Source organism: Aotus nancymaae, unplaced genomic scaffold (assembly GCF_030222135.1).
Source record: "Aotus nancymaae isolate 86718 unplaced genomic scaffold, 86718_ANA_hifiasm-v0.15.2.pri h1tg000002l, whole genome shotgun sequence".
Classification (NCBI taxonomy): Eukaryota; Metazoa; Chordata; class Mammalia; order Primates; family Aotidae; genus Aotus; species Aotus nancymaae.
In genome coordinates this window covers 30,164,111-30,183,044 of record NW_026988413.1, presented here as the reverse complement: position 1 = coordinate 30,183,044, position 18,934 = coordinate 30,164,111, and the positions used below count along the sequence as shown (strand labels likewise).

Below are 18,934 nucleotides of genomic sequence, written 5' to 3'. Positions count from 1 at the left end.
CTTATGAATGAAAGGTCAGAATTCAAATATCTTCTTTTTGACTTTGAGATATTGCTCTCGATCACCATATTACAATGCATTTACTATTCATAATAATATCTCTTATCCCACTTAGAGGAGAATACCAAGGCTCAAAATTCAGTGCCCTGTCAAAAATATTTCTTCTATGGAATTGTCCACTGAAAATTAAATCAGGTTTAAAATTAAATCAGGTTCTCCTCAAATCACCTTTCCAGGCCGGGCATGGTGGCTCACGCCAGTAATCCCAGCACTTTTGGAGGCCAAGGCAGGTGGATCACCTGAGGTCAGGAGTTTAAGACTAGCTTGATTAACATGGAGAAACCCTGTCTCTACTAAAAATACAAAATTAGCCGGATGTGGTGGCACCCGCCTGTAATCCTAGCTACTTGGGAGGCTGAGGCAGGACAATCACTTGAACCTGGGAGGTGGAGGTTGTGGTGAGCCAAAATAGTGCCATTGCACCCCAGCCTGGGCAACAAAAGTGAAACTCTGTCTCAAAAAAAAAAAAAAAAAAAAATCACCTTTCCAAATTACACTTTGCCACTAATAAGTATAATTGGGATTCAACTTATTTCCTTGATTATAAAAAGAAATGATACATTGAAACCAATAAAAACAAATGTTTCATTCCTATAGTAATCAAGAAAAAGTAGCTCTGGTTGGAAAAAGCACTAAAAAAAAAGCCCTGAGTTATTTTTGGCCCATACAGTATCCCCAACACACCTTCTCCCTGTGGACACAGAGCAGCATATGGCTGTTCTTTTCAGAGTTCAGGCTCTTCTGTTTACTCTGAAACTCTAGGTTACAATATGTTTTGTAATCACTAATAAGGACCACCTGCCTCTTGAGAGATTCTGCCTAACAAAATAGAGAGACCCATTGTTCAAACTCACTCTCAGGTAGACAATACACCCCTCATGTGTGGGCTGAGATTACTGAGAAGAAAAATTAAACAAATTATGCTAATTGATTGTAATTGCTAAATTAAGAACATATGTTTCATAAAAAGAAAAAAGAAACAATAATGTTTGGAACAATAAAGACAATGCTTTTGAGGAAATGAAAACCCTAATGTATTTTCCAGGAAAAAGAAGAAGAATAATCTACTTATTTAAACAATTCATTCAATACACTAAGATATACTCAAGGCAAATTTACTGCAGTCAAATATGCCTAACCATATACCCTCTTTGTACAAATTTATACTATGGTTGAATTCAGTCAGAAAAACTGGCTCTTTGAAAACAAGCAGAGTTGAATCCAATAACTGACTGATAAATGCTTACCATTGAGAATGTGAAAGCTATCATAAATCTGGTTTAATAGGACAAGAAGAGACAGAGTATATGGAGAAGAGTAAATCCTCCTCTCAGTATCCTCCTTTGTCCACAGTGACAACTCCCACCAGAGGTCTGGACAGATTAGGAACCTCTCTCTAGGCTGCCATTGCAAAACCATACATATACCTTCATCAGTGCACCTGCTTCATTGTGCTAGAATGGTGGGTCCAAGTGTTTGTCTCCCCTTCTAATCTGAGTGCTCTGAGAGCAGGGTTCACATATTCACTCTAGTCTCAACACCTGTCGCAGAGTATGAGCACAGACTGAATTTATCAAATCCGTTCAAAAAATAACTGCCTAGGTGATAATACCTATCCACATGGTACCATAGGAAAATAAATTTATCTTATATAAAGTTTACTTTTTGAGTGTAGAGGGATTTTCCAAGTATTAAGGCCAATATCAAAGACAAGCAGAAAGGACTGGCTGTGGGGACAAACAGTCAGCATTTTAAATACAGAGATTCTCTCTGAACTTTCTCACACAAACTCAAGTGCCTCTTCTAATGGGAACTTCACTTTACCCAGTACACTCATTATCTATCAGGTCTCCCACTGACCAGGTAGAATATTGAGATAGTGGATTAATCATAAGTAACATTTATAGATCTCAGATGTACCAAACACTAGACAAAGTGCTTTACTGTATTATTTCGTTTAATGCTTATTACAACCACATAAGGTGGGTCCTACTGTTTTCACTTTAGACATGATAAAACTGAGGCAAATAATTTGTTTAGTGCTTTGCCTAAGATCTAAGCAGAACATTAATAAGTCGGTAGCTTGCCCAGCACTCTACTACTCCACCTTGAAGCAGGTGACCAATCCAGCTCCTAACAAGAAAAATCATTTGGTTTGTCCTGATAATCCTCAGAATTCAATTTATAACCTCTCCCCACAGTCCAATTTATCGTTTTTTCTTCTAAGAGCTGCATTTCCCCTGTTTCAGTAAAACCAGCAATGCTATCTAGTTATAAATGATCATAATCATGCATGAGAAATAATTCTCACAAATTGTTTTGATACATTTTATGAACGATAACACAGTCATAAACATAAAACTTTCATGCACTGTTAACTGTACATAAAAGAGCAGCTTGAGATTCAATAGGAAGTTTTATGACTACATTATGCGTATATGGAGAGATGTGTATGTATGTGTACTTGTGTGCAAAATTATGTCAAGTGTCTTGGTATTGTATGTTAGTGTATATATTTCTCAAACATTGAATTTTGCTGCGTAAATCCCTAATCATCAGAATATATCAATAATAGGCAGTCTGACATTAATAAAAGTCAAATAAAAAGTAGCTTTCCTATCTTGGACCTTGTCAAATCATTACTGTCTTGTTTCATTTCCCATAGGTCCTCTTTCAAAAGGGCTTCTGTCAAAAAGCTATTGGTTATCAATAACTTGTGGCATTATCAAAATTATGTTTCAATAAATGTCAATTTGGATCACAGAACAATGGATAAGATTTCATGAAGCACCCACAAGTAGTAAATTATTGATAGGTGGTCTTATGTATCACTACAATAGTTGTAAACATAAGCTGCCTGTGCATTATTAAGTGCATAGCTGGCATAATTATCAGGAAGAAAATAAATCATCAACTGTATAGTTTTGTAATTTCTCATCGTCTACTTTTTTGAAAACTTGGGTGACTGGTGCTGCATAGTCATATCACTTCAGGGGACATATTTGGACATACAAAACAAAAAATTGATTAAAACTATCAAATTGATGTCTTCTGAGTAGGTTAAAACACACTCTCACAGTATTATGGTAACTCTGGGAATCAAGAAGAGGAAATGGTTTTTGTTAGAAGAAAGAGTGAATTACACATTAAAACAATAGAACAGAAGAAGAATACTTTCCTAGTTTATTTGAAGCATTTTAAAAGCAGCTTACTGTCTATAGAACATCGCTGTTCTTACAGTGATTTCCTGGCCACCAAATTTCTGTGACTAGTCCTACGTTTCCATGAAGAGATGCTGTATGAATGAACTTCAGTCCTCAGCTGAGACTACAGCATGTGCACCATACTTCTCTATACCTAAGAAAAGCCACTGTGCACTAATTGGGGACAAGAGCTGTTGAAATGTGAAAAACTTTTTTACTTGGTGGTAAATAGATGCTGCTCTCCCTGCCCTCCCCACCCCAGCATCCACAGCCATGTGACCTGATTTCCTGGACCTCCTTTATCCGTCAAGTTCACAATTGGTTTCCTGCTCCAGAGCCCCTTAGCAATCCTGACTGATGGTACCTAGCAGCTCTCCCCAAATCCCCCAAAGACCCCTGCCCTAAGAGAGCTCCTCTGAGAGAACGCCCACCAGCCTGGCACACCTGATGAAGCTCCTCCTCCCTACTGCCATCCCCATGTGCTATCCCCACTGGGTTCCTGCCAGATTCCAACAGAAAGAAACAGAGCCCTGGGTGATGGCGTGGCACCTAGCAGGTAAATATCCTGGTGCTTTTGGGCACCAACCCTAGCCCTTAGGAGCCTGCTTCCAGCTGGGCTCTTCAAGTCGCCCTCACATGGCCACTTGTGGAAACTGCAGAATTAATGGACCTTGGACCTGAAGAGTGCCTGCAGTAGGCAACAACAGCAGGTAGCTCTAAAGGCTGTTAAATAATCTGAACATCACTCTTGGATACATCAACCTTTCCTGGCATTGCAATTGAAAGAGGCAATATAAACACAGAGAATGATTCACTTCCATCAATCAGATATAGCCAGAAGCTCTCACCTTGTGATATGGCAAAGGTGATGTGCCCTTTTTTTAAGCCCAAATTTATAAAAGAGGGCATATTCAATCAATTCCACCCTACCTCCAACACACAGACATACAAAAACTGTACAAAGATTACAATAAATTACTCTTTCAGAAAAGGGCAAAATTTCTCTTAAGTGTACAGTCAATTGCAGAAAAAAAAAATCAGTTCATTAAATTCTTACAGATATCAGGAGATTTCTCTACGGAGGCTTAAGAATGTCCATAACATTTTAAAGTTGAAGGGAGAATCAAGTCATACATTTTTTAAAAGTTTATTTATGGGGAACATTTATTCTAGCAAAAGTTATATACTTAAAAATAAAGCATCCCTCCTGGAGAGCTATATACATTAATATACGTTTATAACGATACTTGCTTTTAGATGAAGCTGATTGGTCCAGTGGCCGATGACTTTGTACTCTGTGCTTTTGTTGGTTATTTGATACTGGAAGATATCATAACGTCCAGGAGCATCTCCATTTTCATTAAAAGTGACGGGTGTGCCAGCACTGCCTATAAAGATTTAGAAAACAATGTTAATAAAGTTTTAGTATGATAGCCCACTGGGCTTATTTTTCTCTTAGAAGAAATGGTAGATAAAAATATATTGTGTAAGTGATACAAAGATTGCAATCCATACAAGGTCATTTTTGATAGCATAATATCTTTTATAGGAAAAAAAGCCCCAGACTTACATACATGAATAAGATGTGTTTTATTGTACACATTAGAAAGTAAATGATGAGTAGCCAAGTTAAGCAATGTACATAACAGCTAAATAAATAAAAGTTGATAGGCTGAATATTCAATACTGGCAACACAGAATGGTAGTTAATAGAGAAAAATGTAAACGTTGTGAAGCATGGCAGCTATTTCACAATACAAAGTACAAACAGCAATTTGAAATGCGGCAGGTGAGTGTTCCGGCCAGAATTCTGAGAGTTTTACTTTGTCCAAACTCTCTGAAGCAGTTGCCCTTTGCAGTTCCTGTGCCTCTGCTACCTCTGCCCAAGAATATATAAATGTGGTCTACTGTTGGGAACCTCTCAATGGGTGAGGCAGTGATCTACAGTAAGTCCCAACTCTGCTCAGATCATAAATGTTCTCCCCTTCACAGTGACACATCTAACAGTGGCAGAGCAGCAGGATGCAAGGACTGTAGTCTTTTCTAAACCCCATTTTTCTCTTCTCGGAAGTTTTCATCTTTTCTCTTAATAGTTTCTGCTCACTTTTACTTTCCCTCTTTTTTAACTTTTGTGCAATTACAGGGGAGGAGTAGAAATGGATCACCATCCCAATGTCTTGTTCCATCTAGCTTTACTACCTATATAGACTTTCCTTTTCTCCAACAGCTTCTAGACCTCTCTTCATTTTTTTTTTGATTATTTTTTCCTATCTTGAAAAATTCACCTGACACCAATTCCTTTTGTTGATGTCTATCTTCTCTCTGCAGGCCCCTTCTCTGAATTTCTTTTCACAGGATATTGAATTTAATTTCTATACTGTGCTAAAGAGTTTCCCCTTCTTATCTCTGTCTCATACTGTATTCTCAAAAAGTATACATTACTAATAGCTATGTATGTCAACTGTACATATTTTCATCTTATAATGAGTTTCTTATCCTATTTGTAGAGTTGCTTGACTAACAGCCATCACAAAATTCTAAAATATTTAACTTATCAAACAAATCGATGACTTTATCAAAAAAAAACAGCAACCTGTAAATAAATGTAATCAGAGTCACAGAGCAACAATTTGAATACTTTTCCACTATTTAATAGACAGATGTCTAATATTCTGTTTTCTTGATTCTTCCTAAAATCTAAACATGGTGTGAGTTTTCTGATGAGACTACAGATATCTGGTATCATCAGGAACTGCTGAGGCTTCAAGAGATGGCACCACATGGAAGAAAGAGCACCAGTCTCAGAACTGGAAGTTCCATGTCCATGCTAACTCCATTCCCCATTTATTTCCACAACTTGTGTATGTCCCTTTTTCTTCACTTACCACATAGAGAATTCACAATAAATATGAATAAATTTTGAAGTCCTAAAAGGACTGTAAACATGTAAATTATTATTCCTATTATTATTAATTCACATGGAAATGACTTTATATATACATTGATATATGTATATTACTCAGGGAATAAAATAGGAGCTCTCCAATCAAGAAGTGCTATCTTAACTACTCCTTATATATTCAAGTGGAACCCATTTGCCAAACATGACCAAAAACTTTCTCAGCTCCTAGTGACATCGAGCAGGTTAACCTCTTAAATCCTCAGTTTCTTCATCTGTAAAATGGGAGTAATAATGGTACTTTTCTTACGGAGTTGTTGTCAAGTACTTAGAACAGTATATGGGGAAAATTAAATTATTCAGCCCACATTTACTTTCAGTGCACACCAACACACAGTAATAGAAAGGAGCTGATAGCTCTCTAAGTGATGGCTAGACAAAAGATGATCGAAATTCAAATGACGAATATATTTCTGGCTGGAAAAACACATATGTTATGAATTTCACATTAACATGATCAATTCCTGACATTTATATATCACTTTGAAATATTTTAATTGCATATTCTCTCCTGAATAAAGGGATACTTAATTTTCTCTACTTAAAATATCCCAAGTTGCCACCTCCTTGACTGAATGACTCCCTTCTTCTGTAACAGCAGTTCCCAATCTTTTTTACAATAATAGTATCCAAGATGAAATAATGTCATTTGTATAATATATTACCATGAATATACCCTGAGTTACATACAATTCCTAATGTGCTAGCTGTTTCTATATCCAAGTCAAGAAAGCCTCTCAAGAGAGCTCATTGGAGAGCTACATCGTCACAAAAAATAATAATTTCCAACTTACTTTGAATATCATTATTAAAATCAAGTTACACTAAACTTGACATTGTATTAAGGTGTAATATTCTAAAACACTTAGGAGTGTGGTTTCTGGACACAGATCATTGGGTCCAAATGCCCCTCTGTCACTTACCGATGTGGTGTCTTGGGTGCATTTCTTAATTTCCCTATATCTGGATTCTGAGTTAATAACCAGTAGTTGAACTGGTTTTTATTACTGATTACCCTTGCATCTTGTTTTCCTAATCCAATTTCTAGTCTTAAACTAGGCTTGCAGTTAAATTACTTCAACCCTCTTTCAGGAAGAACTGATTCCATTACATGTTGACTCGTTTCAAATGACTGCCATGGAACTCTGGTCTATGTGAAAAGAGTATCCATAAGCAACTAATTCATTCGCTGTTTAGTAATTCCTACAAGTTTTTTATCTTTTAAAAATATAACCTTTTGTACTGTACTGAAAGCGGCCACTCTGAGAAACAGAATTAAGTGGCATTTTGTCCACAAAAAAAGTTTCAAATGACAAATGTCTGTTAATACAGTCATCAATTTATCAAGGTTTAATATCAACACAGGTAAGAAATATAACTTGAATACATTTGATTAAGCAATATTCAGACGTATTTTGCATGATATATTATGCTCAAATTTTCCTGTTTTGTTTCTCTCCATCCTTTACTTTAGGTATTTTGTAAATTTTGAAGTGTATTAATTTTGGTTTTGAGGGCTCACATCGGTAATCCCAGCATTTTGAGAGGCTGAGGTAGGAGGATCTCTTGAGGCCAGGAGTCCAAGACCAGCCTGGGCAACATAATGAGGCACCCCATTTCTACCAAAAGAGAAATTAGCCAGGCATGGTGGCAATTTACTCCTCATTACTCAGGAGACTGGAGGGAAGGAGTGCTTGAGACCAGGAGCTTGAGGTTACAGTGAACTAGAATTGCATCACTGCACTTCAACTCCAGGTGACAGAGTGAGATGCTGTCTTCAAACAAACAAACAAACAAACAAACTTTTCCATCCACATGTACTAGTGCAGAAATGGAAACAAAAAACATGGAACTGTGAAGTAATTTCTATTCATCAGGTAGTACCCTTAGTGGTCACACATTTCCTTGAATATTTTCCGTTCAACAAGAAATGTGTAGAAAAATATATTTTTATTGGTAGGCAGCTCAAGCACTCCAACATGGTTTTGTAGGAAAAAGAATACATTCAATGAAGATTTTTTAAAAAATGTTGGCTCTTTTGAATATTGTTCAGGGGAAGAGTATCACCTTGGAATTCTGGGACTACAGTCTGCTTTCCGGCTCTACCAGTTACCTGTGTGATCTGAGTTAGTTACCCTCCTTAAGCCTGTTTTCTCGTCTGTCAAACAGGCATAATAACCCAACCCTCCTAAACTGTTACAAGCGTTGCATGAGATGACAGTTTATATGACTGGTACACGATAGATGTGCAATGAACCCAAACACTCAACATCTTCCATTCCTTTGCCTGCACTTATGCTCTCTTGGTCTACATTTTTTGTTTATGCAATACGCAATGTAAAAATAATTCATTCACTTTTATGCGCAAAAATTCTAAGTCTATTTATAAGTGCAATCCTCTCTGTTTTTTATTGTCAAGTTGATTACTTTTCTGCTCCCCCTTCTGCTACCAAACTTTATTATCCTGCTCATTATTGCCTAAACTATTGAACAAACAGGAAAAAAAAAAAAAAGAAAGCTAAAAATGAAATCAATTAATTTAGTAACTTTTAGTACCCTTAAATGAAGAATAAATATGTGAGATTTGTCATTGACCAAAATGCCACAGGAAGTAGCAATTTTCAACAGTGACTCAATTATTCATGTGCTCTCTTTCCTTATCCGATTTACTTTACTAAGTATTTATTACATTTAAATAGATTCACATATTTGAATTAAAATCATATTGGCCTGGCATGCCTGTAATCCCAGCACTTTGGGAGGTCAAGGCAGGTGGATCACCTGAGGTCAGGAGTTCGAGACCAGCTTGGCCAACATGGTGAAACCTCATCTCTACTAAAAATACAAAAATTAGCTAGGTCTGGTGGTGGGCACCTGTAATCCCAGCTGCTCAGGAGGCTGAAGTAAGAGAGTTTCTAGAACCCAGGAGGCGAAGGTTGCAGTGAGCTGAGATCGCGCCACTGCATTCCCATGGGGGAGACAGAGTAGTCAGATTACTCTTACATGTATCAATTACTTACCCCAATTCTTTGAAGCTTTTAGTACGTAACTTACTATATTCTTCTCCAACCATATTTCTGTTATCTTTTTGGTGGTACTATCATTCACTCATCACTCAATATCCTGGCTGCACAGTTAGACTTACTTATTTCCAATTACCATTTTTTAAAAGAAAATCATTCATGCATCTTGACACATACTGTCATAATCACACTTTTGGAGTTGTCCTGTCTAGTAACTATATCATCTCTAAAATTTTCCTCTTTGGAAACCACCTTCCATCCTCACTGCAATGATTCTATGATTTCCCACACTTTCCAATTCATTAATCACTCTGTTTTGTCACTCTGCCTTGCTGACATGATAGTGACTCTTCTCTCCTATTCCTAGATATGTTCCATGCTCTTCCTAGGGAATAGCTGCTATTCTCTTGTGCTTCTCTGTCCAATGTATTGCTCTATCAAAATCATAGTCATGACTATATTCTTGTGCTTCTCTCTGTCCAATATATTGCTCTATCAAAATCACAATCATGACTTCTTTGCCTACACCCAAACAGCTGAACATTGTTTAATAAAATGACAAAATTTTACTGTCTGACAAAACCAGGACTAGGCTGAAGCAAATGGGAAGCCCTGGGCATGACTCCAAGAGTGAGTCTGTCTCCCTGAATTCTGCTTGGTAGGTGCCTCACTTGCTTTACCTTGTCCCTGCTGTCCAGTCTTACTTTAAATTCATACTCTCAGATTTCAGACGGACAATCAGCATTGCTCTGCAATCCTATCACACTCTCTCCCTGGGTCCACCTCCCCCTCCCTTCTAGGTGATATTTGATTGCTTCCTGACTTATTCTTACCCCTCACATATCTAACTCCTTCCTTCCCCCATCACTTCAGCTTGCTTCATATGTTCCCACTGAGAAAAGGCAAAATACAAAAACTTCCTCGTCATTCCACCACAAAATCCACCACCTACCTGCATCCACATGCATATTCTCCCAACCCTCCTGATGCAACACATGTCCCAGGTCCAATCAAAGGCACATCCTCCCCTGGTGCTAGGGCCCTATCACTCTCACTTTCCACCCACTTTCAGTTCACAGTTGCCTTTTCTTTCTTTAACATTAACAAATTTAGACTTTTGGCAGAAGCATCCCCATCAATTTACGTATCAGTTCTAATAAATCTCATCTTAAGAAGAAAGCAAACAAAACCCATTATTCTATCCCCACAGACTCATTCAGCTACTGCTTCATTTTTCACTCTCCTTCATGGTGAAATTGTGTTCATTCTCTCCATTTTTTAATTTCTCCTTTACTCGTTGGTACATTTTAAGTTGAAATGTAACCTCATTCCTCCACTCATGAGTCTAGAATTCATATGTCTAGCCCTGAGTGCAGACGTTTCCAATTATCTGTATCTCCACATTATTGTTTGATAATTATCTCAGACACAATGTTTGATTCTTACATATTCCGAAACATGTTCTTCAGACAGTCATCCCCATGTAGTAAGCAGCTGATTACTGTCCATTCAATCAACTCAAAACCTTAGTTAATACCCACATCCATAGCAACACACAGAATTAAATCTTAATGTAAACTAAGGACTTCAGTTAACAATGATGTATCATATTGATCCATCAGCTTTCATACATATACCACATGCATACAAGATCTTGACAATTGGGGAAACTGTGTGTGTGGAGGGGTGTAATATAGAAACTGCACTCTATGTTCAGTTTTTCTGTAAATGTAAATTATTTTCTTAAAAAGTCTAAAGATATTTTTAAATGGTGATGCTAATTTTAATATATTTTATGTAAACTAACATATAAAAAATCAAAATATTGAGGTACTTTATACACATTTTTCCTAAGTCTTCAAACCCTTATGTATACTTTATACTGTAGCTTATCACAATTCAGATTAGCCCTATTTCAAGTGCTCAATACCCACCATGGTTAGTGCTGACCATATTAAAATAACACAGGTCTAAAAGGCAGATCATTTGAGCAGCCACTGCTCCCTCACACCAACACTCCATTAACTGGGGAAGAAGGTCCACTGCTGAGCCTTTCTCATCTGGCCTCCGCTTCAACTGGACTGAGCGCCCTTCACTCATTTCTTCCCTAAATGTAAGTGGACCAACTGAAGACTGATATGTGGCTCAGTGGATGCCAGATCTGGAGACAAAATCCTAAAATAAAATCCAAACTGCTCCAGAGGTAAAAACAAACAAACAAAGACCACATCTGGGCCAGGCATGGTGGCACATGCCTGTAATCCCAGCTACTCAGGAGGCTGAGCTGGGAGGATGGCTTGAGCCTGGGAGGTGGAGGCTGCAGTGAGCTGTGATAGCACCACTTAATCCAGCCTGGGTGACAGAGAGAAAACCTGTCCCTCTCTTGCTCAAAAAAGCTTATATCTAATGCATGGACAGGTTCTATCTTTAGAACATATCTGGAATTTGCACCACCCCCCTTTTTTTTTAACCTCCTCTTCCATTAACCTTGTCCAGGCTACTATAGCCTCTCCCTGAACTCTTAGCAGGTATCCTGCATTCACACGGAACAACTACAATGTACTCTCTACCCTGCAGTCAGAATGACACCGAAACACAAATCAAATCTTATCACTCTTCTTGAAATCCTTCAGTGGCTTACCGTTTCACTTAGAATAAAACACAATGCTTATCATGGCATTTAAGTCTCTTATTTATCTGATCCTGTTCATTTTCTACACTCCTTCCAATCTGGTCTTCTTTCTGTTTGCAAGATCATCAAGGTTGCTCTATCCCAGGGATTTTATGTTTTCTGTTTTCTCTTTCCAGTGTTCTTCCCTGCTTGATCTTCTGATTGGCTTCTTCTCATCCCTCACATCCCACCCCAAATATCAAGAGAGAGGCTTGTCAGATCACCATATCTAATTTAGCCTGATTCCTATCCCTGTCACTCACTATTACACACATTACTGCCTTCAAAGTACTTGTAAGTATCTAAAAATATATGGCTTATTTAACTGACCAATATAAATTGTTGGATGATATGCTTATGATTGTGGAAAATATTTCCATCACATTCTCTGCCATATATATAGCTCAAACTGTTGGATGAGCATCCAAATCCAAATTATCTTTTTCCTGGGCACATATCTAGGGTACCCCTTTCCAGTATTCCTTGCACTTAGGCATGGAAAAATTATTAGTTCCAGACAACCAAATGTAAGCACACATGATATGCACTAATTAGGAGTGCATTAAAACCACCTAAGTGGTCTTCTATGCTCTTTCTCTTTTCCTGGCTTGCTAGAATGAAAATGTCATTTTGGATACTTTGAGTATCTACACGATAAAAATGACAGAACTCACATTAGGCTGGATTCCAGTGTGAGTGCATGAAGATCTGTGCTACTAACCTGTTAATCCACCATCAATTTAGCATAATTTTGTGAGTAAAAAACAAACTTCCGTTCTGTTTGAGTCATTACAGATTTTCAGTCTATTTCTTCCAGCAGAAACTCATAACATCCAAGTAACTAGTGAGTTCTCAATGAATAGTTATTAAATAAATAAGTGAAATAATATTAAATCTGGAAATAAGTGTTTCACTTCATGTCACATTATAAAGCTTCAAGAATAGTGTAGAGTGAGTATCAGACACTGGCATGGATTAATAACTTGTTTCAGATTCTCCTTAAGAGTTAATACTAATTACTGCAATGTGGATATATATAAGGTGGACTTGAGAAAGTGTAACCATTATTCATAATTGCACTGAATAAGTATCCATGTTTATTTACCTTGGCTAAAACACAGAATTGGTTTTCATAAAAACCAAATATAGAAGTATTAAAAATGTGTGCCCAATTTTAGGTTGAAAATGGCTTTCTTTAACTGTTTTGGTGTTTAAAAAAAAAAGACAGGAAAGAAATGCAATTGAATGGGATTTCTATTCTCTGAACCAACTCTCCTTCTTGATCTATCAAGAAACTGAGCTAACAATAGTAATTTCTCCCGTGGAAATGTCTTTATGATCCTTGGATTAAAGGTGCTTTAAGATTGCAAAGTGTCATTGTCATTAATTAATAGCACGATTTGAGAAATAGAAATAGAACCTATAATTGCATTTATAGTACTCAAATAAGCTGATTAAACTTTTAAAATAAGAAAAGATCCATTATTCCGTGATATACATCTCGGGGAAGCAGATGAATCAGGAGGTTTAAATAAAATCTCTTATAAGAAAAGTAAGCAAAGAGACTATTAAAATATCACATGTTCTCATTGTTCAACACCCGCCTATGAGGAAGGGGAGCATCACACACTGGGGTCTGTGGGGGGGAACTAGGGGAGGGACAGTGGGGTGTGGGGAGTTGGGGAGGGATAACTTGGGGAGAAATGCCAGATATAGGTGATGGGGAGGAAGGCAGCAAAGCACATTGCCATGTATGTACCTATGCAACAATCTTGCATGTTCTCCACATGTACCCCGAAACCTAAAATGCAATAAAATATATATTTAAAAAAATATAAATATCAAATGTTTGGCTAAAGGAAAGAATTGAAAAAGAACACATAACAATTAGGCAAGATTAAGTCATATATCTTAGGAATCTGAGAACAAACCAAAATATGTTACAATACCCTGAATCTAATATATTTTCATTCTGTAACAGAAATTCTCTCTCTCTCTTTTTTTCTTTTCTTTTCTTTCTTTTTTTTTTTTTTTTTGAGGTGGAGTCTCACTCTGTTGCTTGGCTGGAGTGCAGTGGTGTGATCTTGGCCTACTGCAACCTCCCCTTCCCAGGCTCAAGTGATTCTCCTGCCTCAGCCTCCAGGGTAGCTGGGACTACAGCTGCACACCACCACATCCTGCTAATTTTTGTATTTTTTTAGTAGAGATGGGGTTTCACCATGTTGGCCAGGATGGTTTCGATCTCTTGACCTCATGATCTGCCCGCCTTGGCCTCCCAAAGTACTGGGATTACAGGCATGAGCCACAGTGCCCGGCAGAATTTTTTTTTTTTTTAATGGATGAGAGGTTTCTCTGTTTCCCAGGCTAACCTCGAATGCCTAGTCTCACCTCCTCATACACCAGGACAATGGGCCTGAGCCACCGCAGCTCTCCTCTCTTCATCTATGTACTTGAAGCTCTTTATTTTTTCTTCTGAGGGACATTAAATACTTTATATATAAAAATATGTATATATATGACTTAAAAGGTGTATGTATGACTTAAAAAGGGCTGTGCCTTATTAATCATTGTATCTCTAATAGTGATGAGTGCATATATGAGAGAAGAGTGTGTGTGTGTGTACATTCGTGTGTGCATGTGTGTGTGCATGTGTGTGTACATGTAGTCCAACCTTTTCAAATCTGCTATACTAGGAAAAGGTCTTTCATCAACTAGTCCACTGTGTTGGTGGAAAAGAAAGATTCTCTTTCCACCTAGATTTACAAGAGTCACATTTATCAGTTTTTATAATGAATGCTTTCATGGCTTGTATAAGAATCTCTTTTGTACCCCCAAGTCTAAAAGTTATTAGTTAACATTTTTACTAAGAGTTTTTAAATTTCGCTTTAGATAGTTTGATTTAATATACCTGTAGTTCACATCCCTACCATAATAGGTGTGGGATATGAGTAGAAACTCAATTTCACTTTTTTTCCATATTGATAGCCATTTTTCTTCAGTTCTTTTTGTTGAATAATCCCCTCTTTCCTACTGGCTGGAGCAACACTTCTGTTTTATATCTAAGATCTGTAAATGGATCTTGTTCTGACCTGTCCTACAGCACTCACCCATTTGTCCATCCTTAACCCAACACCAATGGCCAACATAAATACTAAAGTTTTAGAATAAGACACAGCAGTATGACAAGTTTCCTATTTTTTTTTCTTAGAAGTGTTCTACCTGCTCTTTGCTTTAAACTTTCCCATATAAAATATAGAACAATCTGGCCAGCATGGTGGCTCATGCCTGGTGGCTCATGTCTGTAATCCCAGCATTTTGGGAGGCAAACGCAGGAGGATCGCTTGAACCCAAGAGTTCGAAACTAGTCTGGGCAACAAAGCAACACTCTGTCTCTATTTAAAAAAATTTTTAAATGTAGAACTATCTTAATAATTTCCATGAACAACACTGTATGGGTTATCATTGGATAATTTATAAAATATATAAATCAATTGGGAAAAATTTAATATCTTTATATTATCTTCCTATCCATGTGTATTACTTGCTTCCATTATTTAGACCTTCTTTTGTAAGTCTTAAAACAGTTTTATATTTTTCTTTACATAGCACCTAACCATTTTTGTAAATTTATTCCCAGATAATTAATATTATCTGATACTTTTGTTAATGTTTCTTAAACTACATTATCTATTACTTTGCTGCTAGTATATAGAATGCAGCTAACTTTTGTCTGTATCAGTCTTACAGCTAGCTCAGTGGTTCTCAACTAGAGGTGGTTTTGTACCTCAGAGGATATTTGGCACAGTGTTTGCAGATATTTTTGATAATCACAACTGGGAAGGTGATGTTACTGGCAACTAGTGGAAGGGGCCAAAGATGCTACTAAACATCCTGCAATGCACAGGACACTGCCCTACAGCAGCAAATTATGCAAAATGTCAGTAGTTTCATGTTTGAGAAGACTTTGGAAATTCTCTTATTATACCTAAAAATTTATCTCTAGATTTTTAAATTTCTATGTAAACCATCAAGTTATCTGCAAATACTTATGTTTTTATTTCTCCCTTAACAATTCTTGTACCCTAAATAATTTTTCTTCTTTTCTTATATCTAGGACCTTCACTACAATGTTAAAGAAGTGGCAACAGTGAACACCCTTGCATTTTTTTCTAACTTTAAAACAATGCCTCCCATATTCCTCACTCAGTTCATTTAAGCCTTTTATGTGTACTTCTTATCAGTTTAAGAAAGTCTGTCATATTCAAAATGAACTAATATTTTTATCATGAATATATTTTAAACATTAGCAATCTTTTTTTCCTTTAATCTGTTATCATAATGAATTGTATTTCTCTATTTCCAAATGTTACATTATAGAAACATGGAGGAAACCCAACTTGGTCTTGATATCTTGTATTTTTACTCATTATTAGATTCAATCTACTAATGTTTTGTTTAGAATGTTTATGTTCATACTTATGAGTGAGAAAGATGTGTAATTTTTGTTTCTTATAATGTTCTTCTTTTGGGGGTATCAGGTTATACTGACCTTGAAAAATAAATGAGAAAATAGTCCCTATTTTTCTTTCTTTCTTTTTTTTTTTTTTTTTTTTTTTGAGATGGAGTCTCACTCTGTCACCCAGGCTGGAGTGTAGTTGCACAAACTCAGCTCATTGCAACCTCTGCCTCCCAGGTCCAAGCAATTCTCCTGCCTCAGTGAGTCGCTGGGATTACAGGCATGTGCCACCATGCCCAGTTAATTTTTATATTTTCAGTAGAGACAGGGTTTCACCACATTGGTCAGGCTGGTCTCGAACTCCTGACTTGTGATCTGCCCTCCTTAGCCTCCCAAAGTGCTGGGATTACAGGCATGAGCCCCTGTGCCCAGTCTACTCCCTCTTTTTCTATCACCTGCAAATGTTTGAGTATACTTGTAATAATATCTTTCTTGAAAGTTTTGTATAATTCAACTGGAATTGTCCTAAATGTCCACAGGAAGAGTGAACAAATCAATCATGGTGTATGGTAAATTCACATGCGTGGAATATTATATTGCAGTCAAAATGGATGAACTACAGAGATGGCCACAGATATAGATAAATCTCAGCAATATATTAAATTAAACAAGTAAGTATACAAAATATATTTTATAAAGGTATATTATTTAAAGTTTTTTCATTTATTTAGAGAATATATCAGATGCAAGACAAATGTATTTTAAAAGGCAAAGGAGTGCTGTTGGTTATTCAGGAGGAATGAGAATGGTTTGGTGATTTAAATACATGTTTAAATACAGCTTTTTGTCAAAATCCTAGTTTTGGAGGACAGAAGAGTGTTTTCTTAGGTGCACATTACCATTTTTAAATAATCAACTAACTAAATAAGTAAATGAAAGTCATTTTCCATGGATCAATGGTAACTATGTGTCATAAGCCAAACAGCCAATAAATAGAGGGGAAAAAAAGCAGAAGAGGGAGGAGAAGGAAAAAAGGGAGAAAGGGGCAATGAAAGGAAGTGAGGGAGGGAAATGAAAGGTAGAAATAATAAATCAAAGAATAAATGTTAAAAAAATGGGGAAGATCCACATTAAAACTATGAAAAGCAAGAGTATACTGAAGGACAATTCTTTAATTTTTGTGTAATTCTGTGAATTAACTGAATGCTATTTAGCTATTATACCCATGGAGAATATGGATCCTCCCTGGAGGAAAAGAAACCCAGTCAAAATAGGTCACATACAGAATTACCTTTACCCAATTCTCTAAAGCAGCTTTTCTGCACGTTTTTAGATTTTATATTAGTCAACCGTCTGTCTGTTATTTTCAGTTTATAAACTATAACCATGTGGGATTAGAATTGCATTACATTTTTAAGACAAAAAGCTTAATTCATTTTTTTTTCACTTTGTACATTTTTTTATGGAGTAAAATCAGACTGAAATTCACCACTTCCCAGCTGACTCATTATTTTACTTCTTGCTAAGTTTCAAATTGTTCTTTTATCTTAGGTTATACATGCCTTTGTAATAATTTATTATTTGAATAAGGTACAGTCTTTCAATGTATTTCACAATTAATATTTTCTTAATATTTGCAGAATTATAGTGAGTCAATCAAATACACAGGACTTTACAGGAACAGATGCCAAAGTGTCTAAAGAAATGAAAAAAATATCAAACTAGCAGAGATCGACTCATCTCTGACAATAATTTATAGATTTAACTTAAAAAGATAGCAGATAATTTATTTATAATGGACCTGATTTTCTGTAATTATATGAACTGTCAATGAATATTAGGCCACTGTGATAAATGTGAATTGTCTATGTTACTATCGTGATTTGAGGTGTTTCCATTCTACATTGCATGCATAACAATGTGGAACATAATTAAAAGACACAGTGAAATATATTTCAAAATTGACGTCAATTAAAAAAACAAAACATAGTCTGACTTTAGCATAATCCTTTCAGAAGCTGGCCTATCAAACTGATGAAAACAATAATTATTAATTAATATATTTTCTTTTCAAATGTATCTAAAATATTTATAAAAATTATTTTCTGTGAAAATGAAAAGCTGACAATCATGATTTTGAAATCTTAGTTCATATTTTCTGACCATTATGTGATAAAACTTGAAATTCTAACAAAAGCCTTAAAAAGTTAAAAAGTTACAACAACAGCAAGTAAGAAAAAAACAACACCTAAGATTTAGAGAAAAAACAACTAAGCACTTATTTTAATTATTAAGTCAAAGAAAAATATCAAAATTATAGAGTACTATTTAAGAGATAACAATATTTTAAAACACCTACAGAAGGTGACCAAGGCTATTCTCAGAGGAAAGTTTAGAGAATTAAGTTTTATTGACCAGGAACAAATTGAATCCCTGAATATACCAATAACGAATTCTGAAATTGAGACAGTAATAAATAGCCTACCAAAAAAAGTCCAGGACCAGACAGATTAGCAACTGAATTCTACCAGATGTACAAAGAAGAGTTGATACCATTCCTAC

The 18,934-nt window shown here is 36.2% G+C and overlaps 1 protein-coding gene across 3 annotated transcripts in view; it reads right to left on the bottom strand.

The window, feature by feature from the left end:
* GRM8 (glutamate metabotropic receptor 8) overlaps window positions 1-18,934 on the bottom strand; it is a 798,631-nt gene that overhangs the window by 163,534 nt on the left and 616,163 nt on the right. For all 3 annotated transcript variants that reach the window (XM_064373706.1, XM_012474107.2, XM_012474108.2), the window contains exon 8: window positions 4,515-4,651. In XM_064373706.1, coding sequence (XP_064229776.1) covers window positions 4,515-4,651 — 137 coding nt within the window. The remainder of the gene's footprint in view (window positions 1-4,514; window positions 4,652-18,934) is intronic.